General features: G+C 44.8%; 7 protein-coding genes across 7 annotated transcripts; all 7 read right to left on the bottom strand.

Moving 5' to 3' along the window:
* LOC138361429 (golgin subfamily A member 6-like protein 22) lies at positions 1-723 on the bottom strand. Its single transcript, XM_069320760.1, has one exon. It carries the CDS (start codon positions 721-723, stop codon positions 1-3), a length of 723 nt encoding a protein of 240 aa, XP_069176861.1.
* A 1,693-nt stretch (positions 724-2,416) lies between these two features.
* On the bottom strand, positions 2,417-3,867 carry LOC138361428 (golgin subfamily A member 6-like protein 22). Its single transcript, XM_069320759.1, has 3 exons — positions 3,342-3,867; positions 2,783-3,109; positions 2,417-2,439 (listed from the first exon to the last, which is right to left on the bottom strand). Exons 1-3 carry the CDS (start codon positions 3,865-3,867, stop codon positions 2,417-2,419), a joined length of 876 nt encoding a protein of 291 aa, XP_069176860.1.
* A 331-nt stretch (positions 3,868-4,198) lies between these two features.
* On the bottom strand, positions 4,199-6,044 carry LOC138361427 (golgin subfamily A member 6-like protein 25). The gene is made up of 2 exons (XM_069320758.1): positions 5,276-6,044; positions 4,199-4,203 (listed from the first exon to the last, which is right to left on the bottom strand). Exons 1-2 carry the CDS (start codon positions 6,042-6,044, stop codon positions 4,199-4,201), a joined length of 774 nt encoding a protein of 257 aa, XP_069176859.1.
* Positions 6,045-6,375: 331 nt separating this feature from the next.
* LOC138361425 (golgin subfamily A member 6-like protein 22) lies at positions 6,376-8,881 on the bottom strand. Its single transcript, XM_069320757.1, has 3 exons — positions 8,113-8,881; positions 6,574-7,212; positions 6,376-6,380 (listed from the first exon to the last, which is right to left on the bottom strand). The coding sequence occupies exons 1-3, from the start codon at positions 8,879-8,881 to the stop codon at positions 6,376-6,378; spliced, it is 1,413 nt and encodes a 470-aa protein (XP_069176858.1).
* A 331-nt stretch (positions 8,882-9,212) lies between these two features.
* Positions 9,213-13,255, bottom strand: LOC138361424 (golgin subfamily A member 6-like protein 25). Its single transcript, XM_069320756.1, has 4 exons — positions 12,730-13,255; positions 12,162-12,497; positions 9,411-9,782; positions 9,213-9,217 (listed from the first exon to the last, which is right to left on the bottom strand). Exons 1-4 carry the CDS (start codon positions 13,253-13,255, stop codon positions 9,213-9,215), a joined length of 1,239 nt encoding a protein of 412 aa, XP_069176857.1.
* A 331-nt stretch (positions 13,256-13,586) lies between these two features.
* Positions 13,587-15,432, bottom strand: LOC138361423 (golgin subfamily A member 6-like protein 25). Its single transcript, XM_069320755.1, has 2 exons — positions 14,664-15,432; positions 13,587-13,591 (listed from the first exon to the last, which is right to left on the bottom strand). Exons 1-2 carry the CDS (start codon positions 15,430-15,432, stop codon positions 13,587-13,589), a joined length of 774 nt encoding a protein of 257 aa, XP_069176856.1.
* A 331-nt stretch (positions 15,433-15,763) lies between these two features.
* Positions 15,764-18,269, bottom strand: LOC138361422 (golgin subfamily A member 6-like protein 25). The gene is made up of 3 exons (XM_069320754.1): positions 17,501-18,269; positions 15,962-16,333; positions 15,764-15,768 (listed from the first exon to the last, which is right to left on the bottom strand). Exons 1-3 carry the CDS (start codon positions 18,267-18,269, stop codon positions 15,764-15,766), a joined length of 1,146 nt encoding a protein of 381 aa, XP_069176855.1.
* Between the last annotated feature and the right edge of the window lie 67 nt (positions 18,270-18,336).

The raw sequence follows: 18,336 nt of genomic DNA, 5'->3' as shown, positions 1-18,336 counted from the left end.
TCATGTTATCAGTGGCATGTATCTTGTTATTAGTGGCACGTATCCTGTTGACAGTGGCACGTATTCTGTTTTCAGTGGCACATATCTTGTTATCAGTGGCATGTTTTCAATGGCACGTATCATCTTCTCAGTGGCACGTATCAGGTTGTCAGTGGCATGTATCTTGTTGTCAGTGGCACGTATCCTGTTGTCAGTGGCACGTATCCTGTTTTCTGTGGCACAGATCTTGCTATCAGTGGCACGTTTTTCAATGGCACGTATTATGTTTTCCGTGGCCCGTTTTTTGTTGTTTGTGGAACGTATCTTGTTGTCAGTGGCACGTATCTTGTGTTCAGATGCACGAATCTTATTGTCAGTGACATGTATCTTGTTGTCAGTGGCACGTATCAGGTTGTCAGTGGCACGTATCATGTTGTCAGTGGCACGTATCAGGTTTTCAGTGGCACGTATCCTGTTGTCAGTGGCACGTATCTTGTTGTCATTGGCACGTATCATTTTGTCAGTGGCATGTATCTTGTCAGTGGCACGTGTCATAGTGTCAGTGGAACGTATTTTGTTGTCTGTGGCATGTATCTTGTTATCAGTGGCACGTATCTTGTTGTCAATGGCACGTATTATTGTGTCAGTGGCACTTGTCTTGTTGTTAGTGGAATGTATCTTGTTGTCAATGGCACGTATCATGGTGTCAGGGGCACGTATCTTGTTGTCAGTGCCATGTATCATGTTGTTAGTGGCACATATCTGGTTGTCAGTGGCATGTACCTGTTGTCAATGGCACGTATCATGGTGTCAGTGGCACGTATCATGTTGTCAGTGGCACATATCATGTTGTCAGTGGCACGTATCATGCTGTCACTGGCACGTATCCTGTTGTTAGTGGCACGTATCATGCGGTCAGTGGCATGTATCTTGATTTCAGTGACACGTATCTTGTTGTCAGTGGCAAGCATCTTGTTGTCAGTGGAACGTATCCTGTTGTCAGTGGCACGTATCTTGTTGTCAGTGGCAGGTATCTTGTTCTGAGTGGCACGTATCTTGTTGTCGGTGGCACGTATCATGCTGTCAGTGGCACGTATCTTGTTATCAGTGGCACGTATCTTGCTATCAGTGGCACGTATCTTGTTATCAGTGGCACGTATCTTGTTGTCAGTGGTATGTATCTTGTTGTTAGTGGCATGTATCTTGTTGTCAGTGGCACGTATGCTGTTGTCAGTTGCACGTATCTTGTTGTCAGTGGCATGTACCTTGTTGTCAGTGGCATGTATCCTGTTTTCTGTGGCACATATCTTGCTACCAGTGGCACGTATCCTGTTGTCATTGGCACGTATCCTGTTTTCTGTGGCACATATCTTGCTATCAGTGGCACGTTTCTCAATAACATGTATCATGTTTTCAGTGGCACGTATTTTGTTGTTATTGGGACGTATCTTGTTGTCGGTGGCACGTATCTTGTTGTCAGTGGCACGAATCTTGTTGTCAGTGACACGTATCTTGTTGTCAGTGGCACGTTTTTCAGTGGCACGTTTTTCAGTGGCACGTATCATGTTGTCAGTGGCACGTATCTTGTAGTCAGTGGCATGTATCATGTTGTCAGTGGCACTTATCTTGTTGTCAGTGGGATGTATCATGTTTTCAGTGGCATGTATCATGTTGTCAGTGGCATGTATCATGTTGTCAGTGGCACGTATCTTGTTGTCAGTGTCATGTATCATGTTGTCAGTGGCATGTATGATGTTGTCACTGGCATGTATCATTTTGTCTGTAGCACGTATCATGTTGTCATTTGCACGTATCTTGTGGTCAGTGGCACATATCATGTTGTCAGTGGCATGTATCATGTTGTCACTGGCATGTATCATTTTGTCTGTGGCACGTATCATGTTGTCAGTGGCACGTATCTTGTTGTCAGTGGGATGTATCTTGTTTTCAGTGGCATGTATCTTGTTGTCAGTGGCATGTATCATGTTGTCAGTGGCACGTATCTTGTAGTCAGTGGCACGTATAATGTTGTCAGTGGCATGTATGATGTTGTCACTGGGATGTATCATTTTGTCTGTGGCATGTATCATGTTGTCAGTTGCACGTATCCTGTTGTCAGTTGGACGTATCTTGATGTCTGTGGCACGTATGTTGTTGTCAGTGGCACGTATCTTGTTGTCAGTGACACGTATCTTGTTGTCAGTGGCACATTTGTCAGTGGCACATATCGTTTTATTAGTGGAACGTATCTTGTTGTCAATGGCACGTATCATGTTGTCAGTGGCACGTATCTTGTTGTCAGTGGGAAGTATCTTGTTATCAGTAGCACGTATCTTGTTTTCAGTAGCACGTATCATGTTTTCAGTGGCACGTATCTTGTTGTCAGTGGCACGTATCATATTGTCAGTGGCATGTATCATGTTGTCTGTGGCAAGTATCATTTTGTCTTTGGCATGTATCCTGTTGTAAGTGGCACGTATCTTGTTATCATTGGCAGGTTTGTCAGTGGGATGTATCTTGTTGTCAGTGGGACGTATCTTGTTGTCAGTTGCACATATCTTGTTGTCAGTGGCACGAATCATGTTATCAGTGGCACTTTTATCAGTGGCACGTATCATGTTGTCAGTGGCACGTATCTTGTTGTCAGTGGGACGTATCGTGTTGTCGATGGCACGAATCTTGTTTTCAGTGGCACGTATCTTGTTGTCAGTGGCACGTATCATGTTATCAGTGGCACTTTTGTCAGTGGCACGTATCATGTTATCAGTGGTACGTATCCTGTTTTCTGTGGCACATATCTTGCTATCAGTGGCACGTTTTTCAATGGCACGTATCATGTTTTCAGTGGCACGTTTTTTGTTGTTTGTGGGACGTATCTTGTTGTCGGTAGCACGTATCTTGCTGTCAGATGCACGAATCGTGTTGTCAGTGACACGTATCTTGTTGTCAGTGGCACGTTTGTCAGTGACACGTATCATGTTGTCAGTGGCACGTATCTTGTTGTCAGTGGCACGTATCATGTTGTCAGCGGCACATATCTTCTTGTCAGTGGGATGTATCTTGTTTTCAGTGGGATGTATCTTGTTTTCAATGGCATGTATCATGTTGTCACTGGCATGTATCATTTTGTCTGTGGCACGAATCATGTTATCATGGCACGTATCATGTTATCAGTGGCATGTATCTTGTTATTAGTGGCACGTATCCTGTTGACAGTGGCACGTATTCTGTTTTCAGTGGCACATATCTTGTTATCAGTGGCATGTTTTCAATGGCACGTATCATCTTCTCAGTGGCACGTATCAGGTTGTCAGTGGCATGTATCTTGTTGTCAGTGGCACGTATCCTGTTGTCAGTGGCACGTATCCTGTTTTCTGTGGCACAGATCTTGCTATCAGTGGCACGTTTTTCAATGGCACGTATCATGTTTTCCGTGGCCCGTTTTTTGTTGTTTGTGGAACGTATCTTGTTGTCAGTGGCACGTATCTTGTGTTCAGATGCACGAATCTTATTGTCAGTGACATGTATCTTGTTGTCAGTGGCACGTATCAGGTTGTCAGTGGCACGTATCATGTTGTCAGTGGCACGTATCAGGTTTTCAGTGGCACGTATCCTGTTGTCAGTGGCACGTATCTTGTTGTCATTGGCACGTATCATTTTGTCAGTGGCATGTATCTTGTTGTCAGTGGCATGTACCTTGTTGTCAGTGGCATGTATCCTGTTTTCTGTGGCATGTATCTTGTTATCAGTGGCACGTATCTTGTTGTCAATGGCACGTATTATTGTGTCAGTGGCACTTGTCTTGTTGTTAGTGGAATGTATCTTGTTGTCAATGGCACGTATCATGGTGTCAGGGGCACGTATCTTGTTGTCAGTGCCATGTATCATGTTGTTAGTGGCACATATCTGGTTGTCAGTGGCATGTACCTGTTGTCAATGGCACGTATCATGGTGTCAGTGGCACGTATCATGTTGTCAGTGGCACATATCATGTTGTCAGTGGCACGTATCATGCTGTCACTGGCACGTATCCTGTTGTTAGTGGCACGTATCATGCGGTCAGTGGCATGTATCTTGATTTCAGTGACACGTATCTTGTTGTCAGTGGCAAGCATCTTGTTGTCAGTGGAACGTATCTTGTTGTCAGTGGCACGTATCTTGTTGTCAGTGGCAGGTATCTTGTTCTCAGTGGCACGTATCTTGTTGTCGGTGGCACGTATCATGCTGTCAGTGGCACGTATCTTGTTATCAGTGGCACGTATCTTGTTATCAGTGGCACGTATCTTGTTATCAGTGGCACGTATCTTGTTGTCAGTGGTATGTATCTTGTTGTTAGTGGCATGTATCTTGTTGTCAGTGGCACGTATGCTGTTGTCAGTTGCACGTATCTTGTTGTCAGTGGCATGTACCTTGTTGTCAGTGGCATGTATCTTGTTGTCAGTGGCATGTATCTTGTTGTCAGTGGCTTGTATCTTGTTGTCAGTGGCACGTATCATGTTATCACTGGAACTTTTGTCAGTGGCACATATCATGTTGTCAGTGGGACGTATCTTGTTGTCAGTGGGACGTATCGTGTTGTCGGTGGCACGTATTTTGTTGTCAGTGGCACATATCTTGTTGTCAGTGGCACGTATCATGTTATCACTGGAACTTTTGTCAGTGGCACATATCATGTTGTCAGTGGGACGTATCTTGTTGTCAGTGGGACGTATCGTGTTGTCGGTGGCACGTATTTTGTTGTCAGTGGCATGTATCTTATTGTCAGTGGCACGTATCATGTTATCAGTGGCACTTTTGTCAGTGGCACGTATCATGTTGTCAGTGGCACGTATCTTGTTGTCAGTGGCACGTATCATGTTGTCAGTGGCATGTATCATGTTGTCGGTGGCACATATCTTGTTTTCAGTGGCACGTATCTAGTTGTCCGTGGCACATATCAGGTTGTCAGAGGCACGTATCTGGTTTTCAGTGGCGCGTATCTTGTTGTCAGTGGCACGTATATTGTTATCAGTGGCATGTATCTTGTTATCAGTGGCCCGTTTCTTGTTGTCAGTGGCATGTATCCTGTTGTCTGTGGCACATATCTTGTTATCAGTGGCCCGTTTGTCAGTGGCACGTACCACGTTGTCAGTTGCACGTATCTTGTTGTCAGTTGGACGTATCTTGTCTGTGGCACGTATCTTGTTGTCAGTGGTACGTATCTTGTTTTCGGCGACACGTATCTTGTTGTCAGTGGCACATTTGTCAGTGGCACATATCGTTTTCTCAGTGGCACGTATCTTGTTGTCAATGGCACGTATCATGTTGTCAGTGGCACGTATCTTGTTGTCAGTGGGAAGTATCTTGTTATCAGTGGCACGTATCTTTTTGTCAGTAGCACGTTTCCTGTTTTCAATGGCACGTATCTTGTTGTCAGTGGAACGTATCATATCGTCAGTGGCATGTATCATGTTGTCTGTGGCACTTTTGTCAGTGGCACATATCATGTTGTCAGTGGGACGTATCTTGTTGTCAGTGGCACGTATCCTGTTGTCAGTGGCACGTATCCTGTTTTCTGTGGCACAGATCTTGCTATCAGTGGCACGTTTTTCAATAGCACGTATCATGTTTTCCGTGGCCCGTTTTTTGTTGTTTGTGGAACGTATCTTGTTGTCAGTGGCACGTATCTTGTGTTCAGATGCACGAATCTTATTGTCAGTGACATGTATCTTGTTGTCAGTGGCACGTATCAGGTTGTCAGTGGCACGTATCATGTTGTCAGTGGCACGTATCAGGTTTTCAGTGGCACGTATCCTGTTGTCAGTGGCACGTATCTTGTTGTCATTGGCACGTATCATTTTGTCAGTGGCATGTATCTTGTCAGTGGCACGTGTCAGAGTGTCAGTGGAACGTATTTTGTTGTCTGTGGCATGTATCTTGTTATCAGTGGCACGTATCTTGTTGTCAATGGCACGTATTATTGTGTCAGTGGCATTTGTCTTGTTGTTAGTGGAATGTATCTTGTTGTCAATGGCACGTATCATGGTGTCAGGGGCACGTATCTTGTTGTCAGTGCCATGTATCATGTTGTTAGTGGCACATATCTGGTTGTCAGTGGCATGTACCTGTTGTCAATGGCACGTATCATGGTGTCAGTGGCACGTATCATGTTGTCAGTGGCACATATCATGTTGTCAGTGGCACGTATCATGCTGTCACTGGCACGTATCCTGTTGTTAGTGGCACGTATCATGCGGTCAGTGGCATGTATCTTGATTTCAGTGACACGTATCTTGTTGTCAGTGGCAAGCATCTTGTTGTCAGTGGAACGTATCTTGTTGTCAGTGGCACGTATCTTGTTGTCAGTGGCAGGTATCTTGTTCTCAGTGGCACGTATCTTGTTGTCGGTGGCACGTATCATGCTGTCAGTGGCACGTATCTTGTTATCAGTGGCACGTATCTTGTTATCAGTGGCACGTATGCTGTTGTCAGTTGCACGTATCTTGTTGTCAGTGGCATGTACCTTGTTGTCAGTGGCATGTATCTTGTTGTCAGTGGCATGTATCTTGTTGTCAGTGGCTTGTATCTTGTTGTCAGTGGCACGTATCTTGTTACCAGTGGCACGTATCTTGTTATCAGTGGCACGTATCTTGTTATCAGTTGCACGTATCTTGATGTTAGTGCCACGTATCTTTTTGTAAGTGGCACGTGTCTTGTTATCAGTGGCATGTATCTTGTTGTCACTGGCACGTATCTTGTTATAATCAGCACATATCCTGTTTTCAGTTGCACGTATTTTGTTACCAGTGCCACGTATCTTGTTATCAGTGGCATGTATCTTGTTATCTGTGGCCCGTTTATTGTTGTCAGTGGCATGTATCCTGTTGTCAGTGGCACATATCTTGCTATCAGTGGCACGTTTGTCAGTGGCACGTATCACGTTGTCAGTTGCACGTATCTTGTTGTCAGTTGGACGTATTTTGTAGTCTGTGGCACGTATCTTGTTGTCAGTGGCACGTATCTTGTTGTCAGCGACACGTATCTTGTTGTCAGTGTCACATTTGTCAGTGGGACATATCGTTTTCTCAGTGGCACGTATCCTGTTGTCAATGGCACGTATCATGTTGTCAGTGGCACGTATCTTGTTATCAGAGGCACGTATCATTTTGTCAATAGCACGTATCATGTTTTCAGTGACACGTATCTTGTTGTCAGTAGCACGTATCATATTGTCAGTGGCATGTATCATGTTGCCTGTGGCACGTGTCATTTTGTCTTTAGCATGTATCCTGTTGTCAGTGGCACGTATCTTGTTATCATTGGCACGTTTGTCAGTTGCATGTATCATGTTGTCAGTGGCACGTATCATGTTGTCAGTGGGACGTATCGTGTTGTCAGTGGCAAGTATCTTGTTGTCAGTGGGACGTATCGTGTTGTCTGTGGCACGTATCTTGTTGTCAGTGGCACATATCTTGTTGTCAGTGGCACGTATCATGTTATCACTGGAACTTTTGTCAGTGGCACATATCATGTTGTCAGTGGGACGTATCTTGTTGTCAGTGGGACGTATCGTGTTGTCGGTGGCATGTATTTTGTTGTCAGTGGCATGTATCTTATTGTCAGTGGCACGTATCATGTTATCAGTGGCACTTTTGTCAGTGGCACGTATCATGTTGTCAGTGGCACGTATCTTGTTGTCAGTGGCACGTATCATGTTGTCAGTGGCATGTATCATGTTGTCGGTGGCACATATCTTGTTTTCAGTGGCACGTATCTAGTTGTCCGTGGCACATATCAGGTTGTCAGAGGCACGTATCTGGTTTTCAGTGGCGCGTATCTTGTTGTCAGTGGCACGTATATTGTTATCAGTGGCATGTATCTTGTTATCAGTGGCCCGTTTCTTGTTGTCAGTGGCATGTATCCTGTTGTCTGTGGCACATATCTTGTTATCAGTGGCCCGTTTGTCAGTGGCACGTACCACGTTGTCAGTTGCACGTATCTTGTTGTCAGTTGGACGTATCTTGTCTGTGGCACGTATCTTGTTGTCAGTGGTACGTATCTTGTTTTCGGCGACACGTATCTTGTTGTCAGTGGCACATTTGTCAGTGGCACATATCGTTTTCTCAGTGGCACGTATCTTGTTGTCAATGGCACGTATCATGTTGTCAGTGGCACGTATCTTGTTGTCAGTGGGAAGTATCTTGTTATCAGTGGCACGTATCTTTTTGTCAGTAGCACGTTTCCTGTTTTCAATGGCACGTATCTTGTTGTCAGTGGAACGTATCATATCGTCAGTGGCATGTATCATGTTGTCTGTGGCACTTTTGTCAGTGGCACATATCATGTTGTCAGTGGGACGTATCTTGTTGTCAGTGGCACGTATCCTGTTGTCAGTGGCACGTATCCTGTTTTCTGTGGCACAGATCTTGCTATCAGTGGCACGTTTTTCAATAGCACGTATCATGTTTTCCGTGGCCCGTTTTTTGTTGTTTGTGGAACGTATCTTGTTGTCAGTGGCACGTATCTTGTGTTCAGATGCACGAATCTTATTGTCAGTGACATGTATCTTGTTGTCAGTGGCACGTATCAGGTTGTCAGTGGCACGTATCATGTTGTCAGTGGCACGTATCAGGTTTTCAGTGGCACGTATCCTGTTGTCAGTGGCACGTATCTTGTTGTCATTGGCACGTATCATTTTGTCAGTGGCATGTATCTTGTCAGTGGCACGTGTCATAGTGTCAGTGGAACGTATTTTGTTGTCTGTGGCATGTATCTTGTTATCAGTGGCACGTATCTTGTTGTCAATGGCACGTATTATTGTGTCAGTGGCACTTGTCTTGTTGTTAGTGGAATGTATCTTGTTGTCAATGGCACGTATCATGGTGTCAGGGGCACGTATCTTGTTGTCAGTGCCATGTATCATGTTGTTAGTGGCACATATCTGGTTGTCAGTGGCATGTACCTGTTGTCAATGGCACGTATCATGGTGTCAGTGGCACGTATCATGTTGTCAGTGGCACATATCATGTTGTCAGTGGCACGTATCATGCTGTCACTGGCACGTATCCTGTTGTTAGTGGCACGTATCATGCGGTCAGTGGCATGTATCTTGATTTCAGTGACACGTATCTTGTTGTCAGTGGCAAGCATCTTGTTGTCAGTGGAACGTATCTTGTTGTCAGTGGCACGTATCTTGTTGTCAGTGGCAGGTATCTTGTTCTCAGTGGCACGTATCTTGTTGTCGGTGGCACGTATCATGCTGTCAGTGGCACGTATCTTGTTATCAGTGGCACGTATCTTGTTATCAGTGGCACGTATGCTGTTGTCAGTTGCACGTATCTTGTTGTCAGTGGCATGTACCTTGTTGTCAGTGGCATGTATCTTGTTGTCAGTGGCATGTATCTTGTTGTCAGTGGCTTGTATCTTGTTGTCAGTGGCACGTATCTTGTTACCAGTGGCACGTATCTTGTTATCAGTGGTACGTATCTTGTTATCAGTTGCACGTATCTTGATGTTAGTGCCACGTATCTTTTTGTAAGTGGCACGTGTCTTGTTATCAGTGGCATGTATCTTGTTGTCACTGGCACGTATCTTGTTATAATCAGCACATATCCTGTTTTCAGTTGCACGTATTTTGTTACCAGTGCCACGTATCTTGTTATCAGTGGCATGTATCTTGTTATCTGTGGCCCGTTTCTTGTTGTCAGTGGCATGTATCCTGTTGTCAGTGGCACATATCTTGCTATCAGTGGCACGTTTGTCAGTGGCACGTATCACGTTGTCAGTTGCACGTATCTTGTTGTCAGTTGGACGTATTTTGTAGTCTGTGGCACGTATCTTGTTGTCAGTGGCACGTATCTTGTTGTCAGCGACACGTATCTTGTTGTCAGTGTCACATTTGTCAGTGGCACATATCGTTTTCTCAGTGGCACGTATCCTGTTGTCAATGGCACGTATCATGTTGTCAGTGGCACGTATCTTGTTATCAGAGGCACGTATCATTTTGTCAATAGCACGTATCATGTTTTCAGTGACACGTATCTTGTTGTCAGTAGCACGTATCATATTGTCAGTGGCATGTATCATGTTGCCTGTGGCACGTGTCATTTTGTCTTTAGCATGTATCCTGTTGTCAGTGGCACGTATCTTGTTATCATTGGCACGTTTGTCAGTTGCATGTATCATGTTGTCAGTGGCACGTATCATGTTGTCAGTGGGACGTATCGTGTTGTCAGTGGCAAGTATCTTGTTGTCAGTGGGACGTATCGTGTTGTCTGTGGCACGTATCTTGTTGTCAGTGGCACATATCTTGTTGTCAGTGGCACGTATCATGTTATCACTGGAACTTTTGTCAGTGGCACATATCATGTTGTCAGTGGGACGTATCTTGTTGTCAGTGGGACGTATCGTGTTGTCGGTGGCATGTATTTTGTTGTCAGTGGCATGTATCTTATTGTCAGTGGCACGTATCATGTTATCAGTGGCACTTTTGTCAGTGGCACGTATCATGTTGTCAGTGGCACGTATCTTGTTGTCAGTGGCACGTATCATGTTGTCAGTGGCATGTATCATGTTGTCGGTGGCACATATCTTGTTTTCAGTGGCACGTATCTAGTTGTCCGTGGCACATATCAGGTTGTCAGAGGCACGTATCTGGTTTTCAGTGGCGCGTATCTTGTTGTCAGTGGCACGTATATTGTTATCAGTGGCATGTATCTTGTTATCAGTGGCCCGTTTCTTGTTGTCAGTGGCATGTATCCTGTTGTCAGTGGCACATATCTTGTTATCAGTGGCCCGTTTATCAGTGGCACGTACCACGTTGTCAGTTGCACGTATCTTGTTGTCAGTTGGACGTATCTTGTTGTCTGTGGCACGCATCTTGTTGTCAGTGGTACGTATCTTGTTTTCGGCGACACGTATCTTGTTGTCAGTGGCACGTTTTTCAGTGGCACGTTTTTCAGTGGCACGTATCATGTTGTCAGTGGCACGTATCTTGTAGTCAGTGGCATGTATCATGTTGTCAGTGGCACTTATCTTGTTGTCAGTGGGATGTATCATGTTTTCAGTGGCATGTATCATGTTGTCAGTGGCATGTATCATGTTGTCAGTGGCACGTATCTTGTTGTCAGTGTCATGTATCATGTTGTCAGTGGCATGTATGATGTTGTCACTGGCATGTATCATTTTGTCTGTAGCACGTATCATGTTGTCATTTGCACGTATCTTGTGGTCAGTGGCACATATCATGTTGTCAGTGGCATGTATCATGTTGTCACTGGCATGTATCATTTTGTCTGTGGCACGTATCATGTTGTCAGTGGCACGTATCTTGTTGTCAGTGGGATGTATCTTGTTTTCAGTGGCATGTATCTTGTTGTCAGTGGCATGTATCATGTTGTCAGTGGCACGTATCTTGTAGTCAGTGGCACGTATAATGTTGTCAGTGGCATGTATGATGTTGTCACTGGGATGTATCATTTTGTCTGTGGCATGTATCATGTTGTCAGTTGCACGTATCCTGTTGTCAGTTGGACGTATCTTGATGTCTGTGGCACGTATGTTGTTGTCAGTGGCACGTATCTTGTTGTCAGTGACACGTATCTTGTTGTCAGTGGCACATTTGTCAGTGGCACATATCGTTTTATTAGTGGAACGTATCTTGTTGTCAATGGCACGTATCATGTTGTCAGTGGCACGTATCTTGTTGTCAGTGGGAAGTATCTTGTTATCAGTAGCACGTATCTTGTTTTCAGTAGCACGTATCATGTTTTCAGTGGCACGTATCTTGTTGTCAGTGGCACGTATCATATTGTCAGTGGCATGTATCATGTTGTCTGTGGCAAGTATCATTTTGTCTTTGGCATGTATCCTGTTGTAAGTGGCACGTATCTTGTTATCATTGGCAGGTTTGTCAGTGGGATGTATCTTGTTGTCAGTGGGACGTATCTTGTTGTCAGTTGCACATATCTTGTTGTCAGTGGCACGAATCATGTTATCAGTGGCACTTTTATCAGTGGCACGTATCATGTTGTCAGTGGCACGTATCTTGTTGTCAGTGGGACGTATCGTGTTGTCGATGGCACGAATCTTGTTTTCAGTGGCACGTATCTTGTTGTCAGTGGCACGTATCATGTTATCAGTGGCACTTTTGTCAGTGGCACGTATCATGTTATCAGTGGTACGTATCCTGTTTTCTGTGGCACATATCTTGCTATCAGTGGCACGTTTTTCAATGGCACGTATCATGTTTTCAGTGGCACGTTTTTTGTTGTTTGTGGGACGTATCTTGTTGTCGGTAGCACGTATCTTGCTGTCAGATGCACGAATCGTGTTGTCAGTGACACGTATCTTGTTGTCAGTGGCACGTTTGTCAGTGACACGTATCATGTTGTCAGTGGCACGTATCTTGTTGTCAGTGGCACGTATCATGTTGTCAGCGGCACATATCTTCTTGTCAGTGGGATGTATCTTGTTTTCAGTGGGATGTATCTTGTTTTCAATGGCATGTATCATGTTGTCACTGGCATGTATCATTTTGTCTGTGGCACGAATCATGTTATCATGGCACGTATCATGTTATCAGTGGCATGTATCTTGTTATTAGTGGCACGTATCCTGTTGACAGTGGCACGTATTCTGTTTTCAGTGGCACATATCTTGTTATCAGTGGCATGTTTTCAATGGCACGTATCATCTTCTCAGTGGCACGTATCAGGTTGTCAGTGGCATGTATCTTGTTGTCAGTGGCACGTATCCTGTTGTCAGTGGCACGTATCCTGTTTTCTGTGGCACAGATCTTGCTATCAGTGGCACGTTTTTCAATGGCACGTATCATGTTTTCCGTGGCCCGTTTTTTGTTGTTTGTGGAACGTATCTTGTTGTCAGTGGCACGTATCTTGTGTTCAGATGCACGAATCTTATTGTCAGTGACATGTATCTTGTTGTCAGTGGCACGTATCAGGTTGTCAGTGGCACGTATCATGTTGTCAGTGGCACGTATCAGGTTTTCAGTGGCACGTATCCTGTTGTCAGTGGCACGTATCTTGTTGTCATTGGCACGTATCATTTTGTCAGTGGCATGTATCTTGTTGTCAGTGGCATGTACCTTGTTGTCAGTGGCATGTATCCTGTTTTCTGTGGCATGTATCTTGTTATCAGTGGCACGTATCTTGTTGTCAATGGCACGTATTATTGTGTCAGTGGCACTTGTCTTGTTGTTAGTGGAATGTATCTTGTTGTCAATGGCACGTATCATGGTGTCAGGGGCACGTATCTTGTTGTCAGTGCCATGTATCATGTTGTTAGTGGCACATATCTGGTTGTCAGTGGCATGTACCTGTTGTCAATGGCACGTATCATGGTGTCAGTGGCACGTATCATGTTGTCAGTGGCACATATCATGTTGTCAGTGGCACGTATCATGCTGTCACTGGCACGTATCCTGTTGTTAGTGGCACGTATCATGCGGTCAGTGGCATGTATCTTGATTTCAGTGACACGTATCTTGTTGTCAGTGGCAAGCATCTTGTTGTCAGTGGAACGTATCTTGTTGTCAGTGGCACGTATCTTGTTGTCAGTGGCAGGTATCTTGTTCTCAGTGGCACGTATCTTGTTGTCGGTGGCACGTATCATGCTGTCAGTGGCACGTATCTTGTTATCAGTGGCACGTATCTTGTTATCAGTGGCACGTATCTTGTTATCAGTGGCACGTATCTTGTTGTCAGTGGTATGTATCTTGTTGTTAGTGGCATGTATCTTGTTGTCAGTGGCACGTATGCTGTTGTCAGTTGCACGTATCTTGTTGTCAGTGGCATGTACCTTGTTGTCAGTGGCATGTATCTTGTTGTCAGTGGCATGTATCTTGTTGTCAGTGGCTTGTATCTTGTTGTCAGTGGCACGTATCATGTTATCACTGGAACTTTTGTCAGTGGCACATATCATGTTGTCAGTGGGACGTATCTTGTTGTCAGTGGGACGTATCGTGTTGTCGGTGGCACGTATTTTGTTGTCAGTGGCACATATCTTGTTGTCAGTGGCACGTATCATGTTATCACTGGAACTTTTGTCAGTGGCACATATCATGTTGTCAGTGGGACGTATCTTGTTGTCAGTGGGACGTATCGTGTTGTCGGTGGCACGTATTTTGTTGTCAGTGGCATGTATCTTATTGTCAGTGGCACGTATCATGTTATCAGTGGCACTTTTGTCAGTGGCACGTATCATGTTGTCAGTGGCACGTATCTTGTTGTCAGTGGCACGTATCATGTTGTCAGTGGCATGTATCATGTTGTCGGTGGCACATATCTTGTTTTCAGTGGCACGTATCTAGTTGTCCGTGGCACATATCAGGTTGTCAGAGGCACGTATCTGGTTTTCAGTGGCGCGTATCTTGTTGTCAGTGGCACGTATATTGTTATCAGTGGCATGTATCTTGTTATCAGTGGCCCGTTTCTTGTTGTCAGTGGCATGTATCCTGTTGTCTGTGGCACATATCTTGTTATCAGTGGCCCGTTTGTCAGTGGCACGTACCACGTTGTCAGTTGCACGTATCTTGTTGTCAGTTGGACGTATCTTGTCTGTGGCACGTATCTTGTTGTCAGTGGTACGTATCTTGTTTTCGGCGACACGTATCTTGTTGTCAGTGGCACATTTGTCAGTGGCACATATCGTTTTCTCAGTGGCACGTATCTTGTTGTCAATGGCACGTATCATGTTGTCAGTGGCACGTATCTTGTTGTCAGTGGGAAGTATCTTGTTATCAGTGGCACGTATCTTTTTGTCAGTAGCACGTTTCCTGTTTTCAATGGCACGTATCTTGTTGTCAGTGGAACGTATCATATCGTCAGTGGCATGTATCATGTTGTCTGTGGCACTTTTGTCAGTGGCACATATCATGTTGTCAGTGGGACGTATCTTGTTGTCAGTGGCACGTATCCTGTTGTCAGTGGCACGTATCCTGTTTTCTGTGGCACAGATCTTGCTATCAGTGGCACGTTTTTCAATAGCACGTATCATGTTTTCCGTGGCCCGTTTTTTGTTGTTTGTGGAACGTATCTTGTTGTCAGTGGCACGTATCTTGTGTTCAGATGCACGAATCTTATTGTCAGTGACATGTATCTTGTTGTCAGTGGCACGTATCAGGTTGTCAGTGGCACGTATCATGTTGTCAGTGGCACGTATCAGGTTTTCAGTGGCACGTATCCTGTTGTCAGTGGCACGTATCTTGTTGTCATTGGCACGTATCATTTTGTCAGTGGCATGTATCTTGTCAGTGGCACGTGTCAGAGTGTCAGTGGAACGTATTTTGTTGTCTGTGGCATGTATCTTGTTATCAGTGGCACGTATCTTGTTGTCAATGGCACGTATTATTGTGTCAGTGGCATTTGTCTTGTTGTTAGTGGAATGTATCTTGTTGTCAATGGCACGTATCATGGTGTCAGGGGCACGTATCTTGTTGTCAGTGCCATGTATCATGTTGTTAGTGGCACATATCTGGTTGTCAGTGGCATGTACCTGTTGTCAATGGCACGTATCATGGTGTCAGTGGCACGTATCATGTTGTCAGTGGCACATATCATGTTGTCAGTGGCACGTATCATGCTGTCACTGGCACGTATCCTGTTGTTAGTGGCACGTATCATGCGGTCAGTGGCATGTATCTTGATTTCAGTGACACGTATCTTGTTGTCAGTGGCAAGCATCTTGTTGTCAGTGGAACGTATCTTGTTGTCAGTGGCACGTATCTTGTTGTCAGTGGCAGGTATCTTGTTCGCAGTGGCACGTATCTTGTTGTCGGTGGCACGTATCATGCTGTCAGTGGCACGTATCTTGTTATCAGTGGCACGTATCTTGTTATCAGTGGCACGTATGCTGTTGTCAGTTGCACGTATCTTGTTGTCAGTGGCATGTACCTTGTTGTCAGTGGCATGTATCTTGTTGTCAGTGGCATGTATCTTGTTGTCAGTGGCTTGTATCTTGTTGTCAGTGGCACGTATCTTGTTACCAGTGGCACGTATCTTGTTATCAGTGGCACGTATCTTGTTATCAGTTGCACGTATCTTGATGTTAGTGCCACGTATCTTTTTGTAAGTGGCACGTGTCTTGTTATCAGTGGCATGTATCTTGTTGTCACTGGCACGTATCTTGTTATAATCAGCACATATCCTGTTTTCAGTTGCACGTATTTTGTTACCAGTGCCACGTATCTTGTTATCAGTGGCATGTATCTTGTTATCTGTGGCCCGTTTATTGTTGTCAGTGGCATGTATCCTGTTGTCAGTGGCACATATCTTGCTATCAGTGGCACGTTTGTCAGTGGCACGTATCACGTTGTCAGTTGCACGTATCTTGTTGTCAGTTGGACGTATTTTGTAGTCTGTGGCACGTATCTTGTTGTCAGTGGCACGTATCTTGTTGTCAGCGACACGTATCTTGTTGTCAGTGTCACATTTGTCAGTGGCACATATCGTTTTCTCAGTGGCACGTATCCTGTTGTCAATGGCACGTATCATGTTGTCAGTGGCACGTATCTTGTTATCAGAGGCACGTATCATTTTGTCAATAGCACGTATCATGTTTTCAGTGACACGTATCTTGTTGTCAGTAGCACGTATCATATTGTCAGTGGCATGTATCATGTTGCCTGTGGCACGTGTCATTTTGTCTTTAGCATGTATCCTGTTGTCAGTGGCACGTATCTTGTTATCATTGGCACGTTTGTCAGTTGCATGTATCATGTTGTCAGTGGCACGTATCATGTTGTCAGTGGGACGTATCGTGTTGTCAGTGGCAAGTATCTTGTTGTCAGTGGGACGTATCGTGTTGTCTGTGGCACGTATCTTGTTGTCAGTGGCACATATCTTGTTGTCAGTGGCACGTATCATGTTATCACTGGAACTTTTGTCAGTGGCACATATCATGTTGTCAGTGGGACGTATCTTGTTGTCAGTGGGACGTATCGTGTTGTCGGTGGCATGTATTTTGTTGTCAGTGGCATGTATCTTATTGTCAGTGGCACGTATCATGTTATCAGTGGCACTTTTGTCAGTGGCACGTATCATGTTGTCAGTGGCACGTATCTTGTTGTCAGTGGCACGTATCATGTTGTCAGTGGCATGTATCATGTTGTCGGTGGCACATATCTTGTTTTCAGTGGCACGTATCTAGTTGTCCGTGGCACATATCAGGTTGTCAGAGGCACGTATCTGGTTTTCAGTGGCGCGTATCTTGTTGTCAGTGGCACGTATATTGTTATCAGTGGCATGTATCTTGTTATCAGTGGCCCGTTTCTTGTTGTCAGTGGCATGTATCCTGTTGTCTGTGGCACATATCTTGTTATCAGTGGCCCGTTTGTCAGTGGCACGTACCACGTTGTCAGTTGCACGTATCTTGTTGTCAGTTGGACGTATCTTGTCTGTGGCACGTATCTTGTTGTCAGTGGTACGTATCTTGTTTTCGGCGACACGTATCTTGTTGTCAGTGGCACATTTGTCAGTGGCACATATCGTTTTCTCAGTGGCACGTATCTTGTTGTCAATGGCACGTATCATGTTGTCAGTGGCACGTATCTTGTTGTCAGTGGGAAGTATCTTGTTATCAGTGGCACGTATCTTTTTGTCAGTAGCACGTTTCCTGTTTTCAATGGCACGTATCTTGTTGTCAGTGGAACGTATCATATCGTCAGTGGCATGTATCATGTTGTCTGTGGCACTTTTGTCAGTGGCACATATCATGTTGTCAGTGGGACGTATCTTGTTGTCAGTGGCACGTATCCTGTTGTCAGTGGCACGTATCCTGTTTTCTGTGGCACAGATCTTGCTATCAGTGGCACGTTTTTCAATAGCACGTATCATGTTTTCCGTGGCCCGTTTTTTGTTGTTTGTGGAACGTATCTTGTTGTCAGTGGCACGTATCTTGTGTTCAGATGCACGAATCTTATTGTCAGTGACATGTATCTTGTTGTCAGTGGCACGTATCAGGTTGTCAGTGGCACGTATCATGTTGTCAGTGGCACGTATCAGGTTTTCAGTGGCACGTATCCTGTTGTCAGTGGCACGTATCTTGTTGTCATTGGCACGTATCATTTTGTCAGTGGCATGTATCTTGTCAGTGGCACGTGTCATAGTGTCAGTGGAACGTATTTTGTTGTCTGTGGCATGTATCTTGTTATCAGTGGCACGTATCTTGTTGTCAATGGCACGTATTATTGTGTCAGTGGCACTTGTCTTGTTGTTAGTGGAATGTATCTTGTTGTCAATGGCACGTATCATGGTGTCAGGGGCACGTATCTTGTTGTCAGTGCCATGTATCATGTTGTTAGTGGCACATATCTGGTTGTCAGTGGCATGTACCTGTTGTCAATGGCACGTATCATGGTGT

Source organism: Procambarus clarkii, unplaced genomic scaffold (genome assembly GCF_040958095.1).
Source record: "Procambarus clarkii isolate CNS0578487 unplaced genomic scaffold, FALCON_Pclarkii_2.0 HiC_scaffold_377, whole genome shotgun sequence".
Classification (NCBI taxonomy): domain Eukaryota; kingdom Metazoa; phylum Arthropoda; class Malacostraca; order Decapoda; family Cambaridae; genus Procambarus; species Procambarus clarkii.
Note: the sequence above shows the minus strand (reverse complement) of the source record. Positions and strands in the feature narration are given on the sequence as shown.

Bases quoted from the DNA above. Each gene is read 5' to 3' on its own strand.
- LOC138361429 (XM_069320760.1), bottom strand. From the start codon at position 723: ATGATACATGGCACTGACAACAAGATACGTGCCCCTGACACCATGATA.
- LOC138361428 (XM_069320759.1), bottom strand. From the start codon at position 3,867: ATGATACATGGCACTGACAACAAGATACGTGCCCCTGACACCATGATA. The intron at 3,110-3,341 runs GTGCCACTGACA...TTCGTGCCACAG, and splicing joins TGCCACAGAAAACAGGATAC to ACAAAATGATACATGCCAGT. The intron at 2,440-2,782 runs GCAAGATATGTG...CACTTACAACAG, and splicing joins TGAAAAACGTGCCACTGATA to GATACATGCCAAAGACAAAA.
- LOC138361427 (XM_069320758.1), bottom strand. From the start codon at position 6,044: ATGATACATGGCACTGACAACAAGATACGTGCCCCTGACACCATGATA.
- LOC138361425 (XM_069320757.1), bottom strand. From the start codon at position 8,881: ATGATACATGGCACTGACAACAAGATACGTGCCCCTGACACCATGATA. The intron at 7,213-8,112 runs GTGCCATTGACA...CACGTGCCACAG, and splicing joins TGCCACTGACAACATGATAC to GCAACATGATACATGCCACT.
- LOC138361424 (XM_069320756.1), bottom strand. From the start codon at position 13,255: ATGATACATGGCACTGACAACAAGATACGTGCCCCTGACACCATGATA. The intron at 12,498-12,729 runs GTGCCACTGACA...TTCGTGCCACAG, and splicing joins TGCCACAGAAAACAGGATAC to ACAAAATGATACATGCCAGT. The intron at 9,783-12,161 runs GTGCCACAGAAA...TACGTGCCACAG, and splicing joins TGCCACTGATAGCAAGATAT to ACTACAAAATACGTCCAACT.
- LOC138361423 (XM_069320755.1), bottom strand. From the start codon at position 15,432: ATGATACATGGCACTGACAACAAGATACGTGCCCCTGACACCATGATA.
- LOC138361422 (XM_069320754.1), bottom strand. From the start codon at position 18,269: ATGATACATGGCACTGACAACAAGATACGTGCCCCTGACACCATGATA. The intron at 16,334-17,500 runs GTGCCATTGACA...TACGTGCCACAG, and splicing joins TGCCACTGACAACATGATAC to ACTACAAAATACGTCCAACT.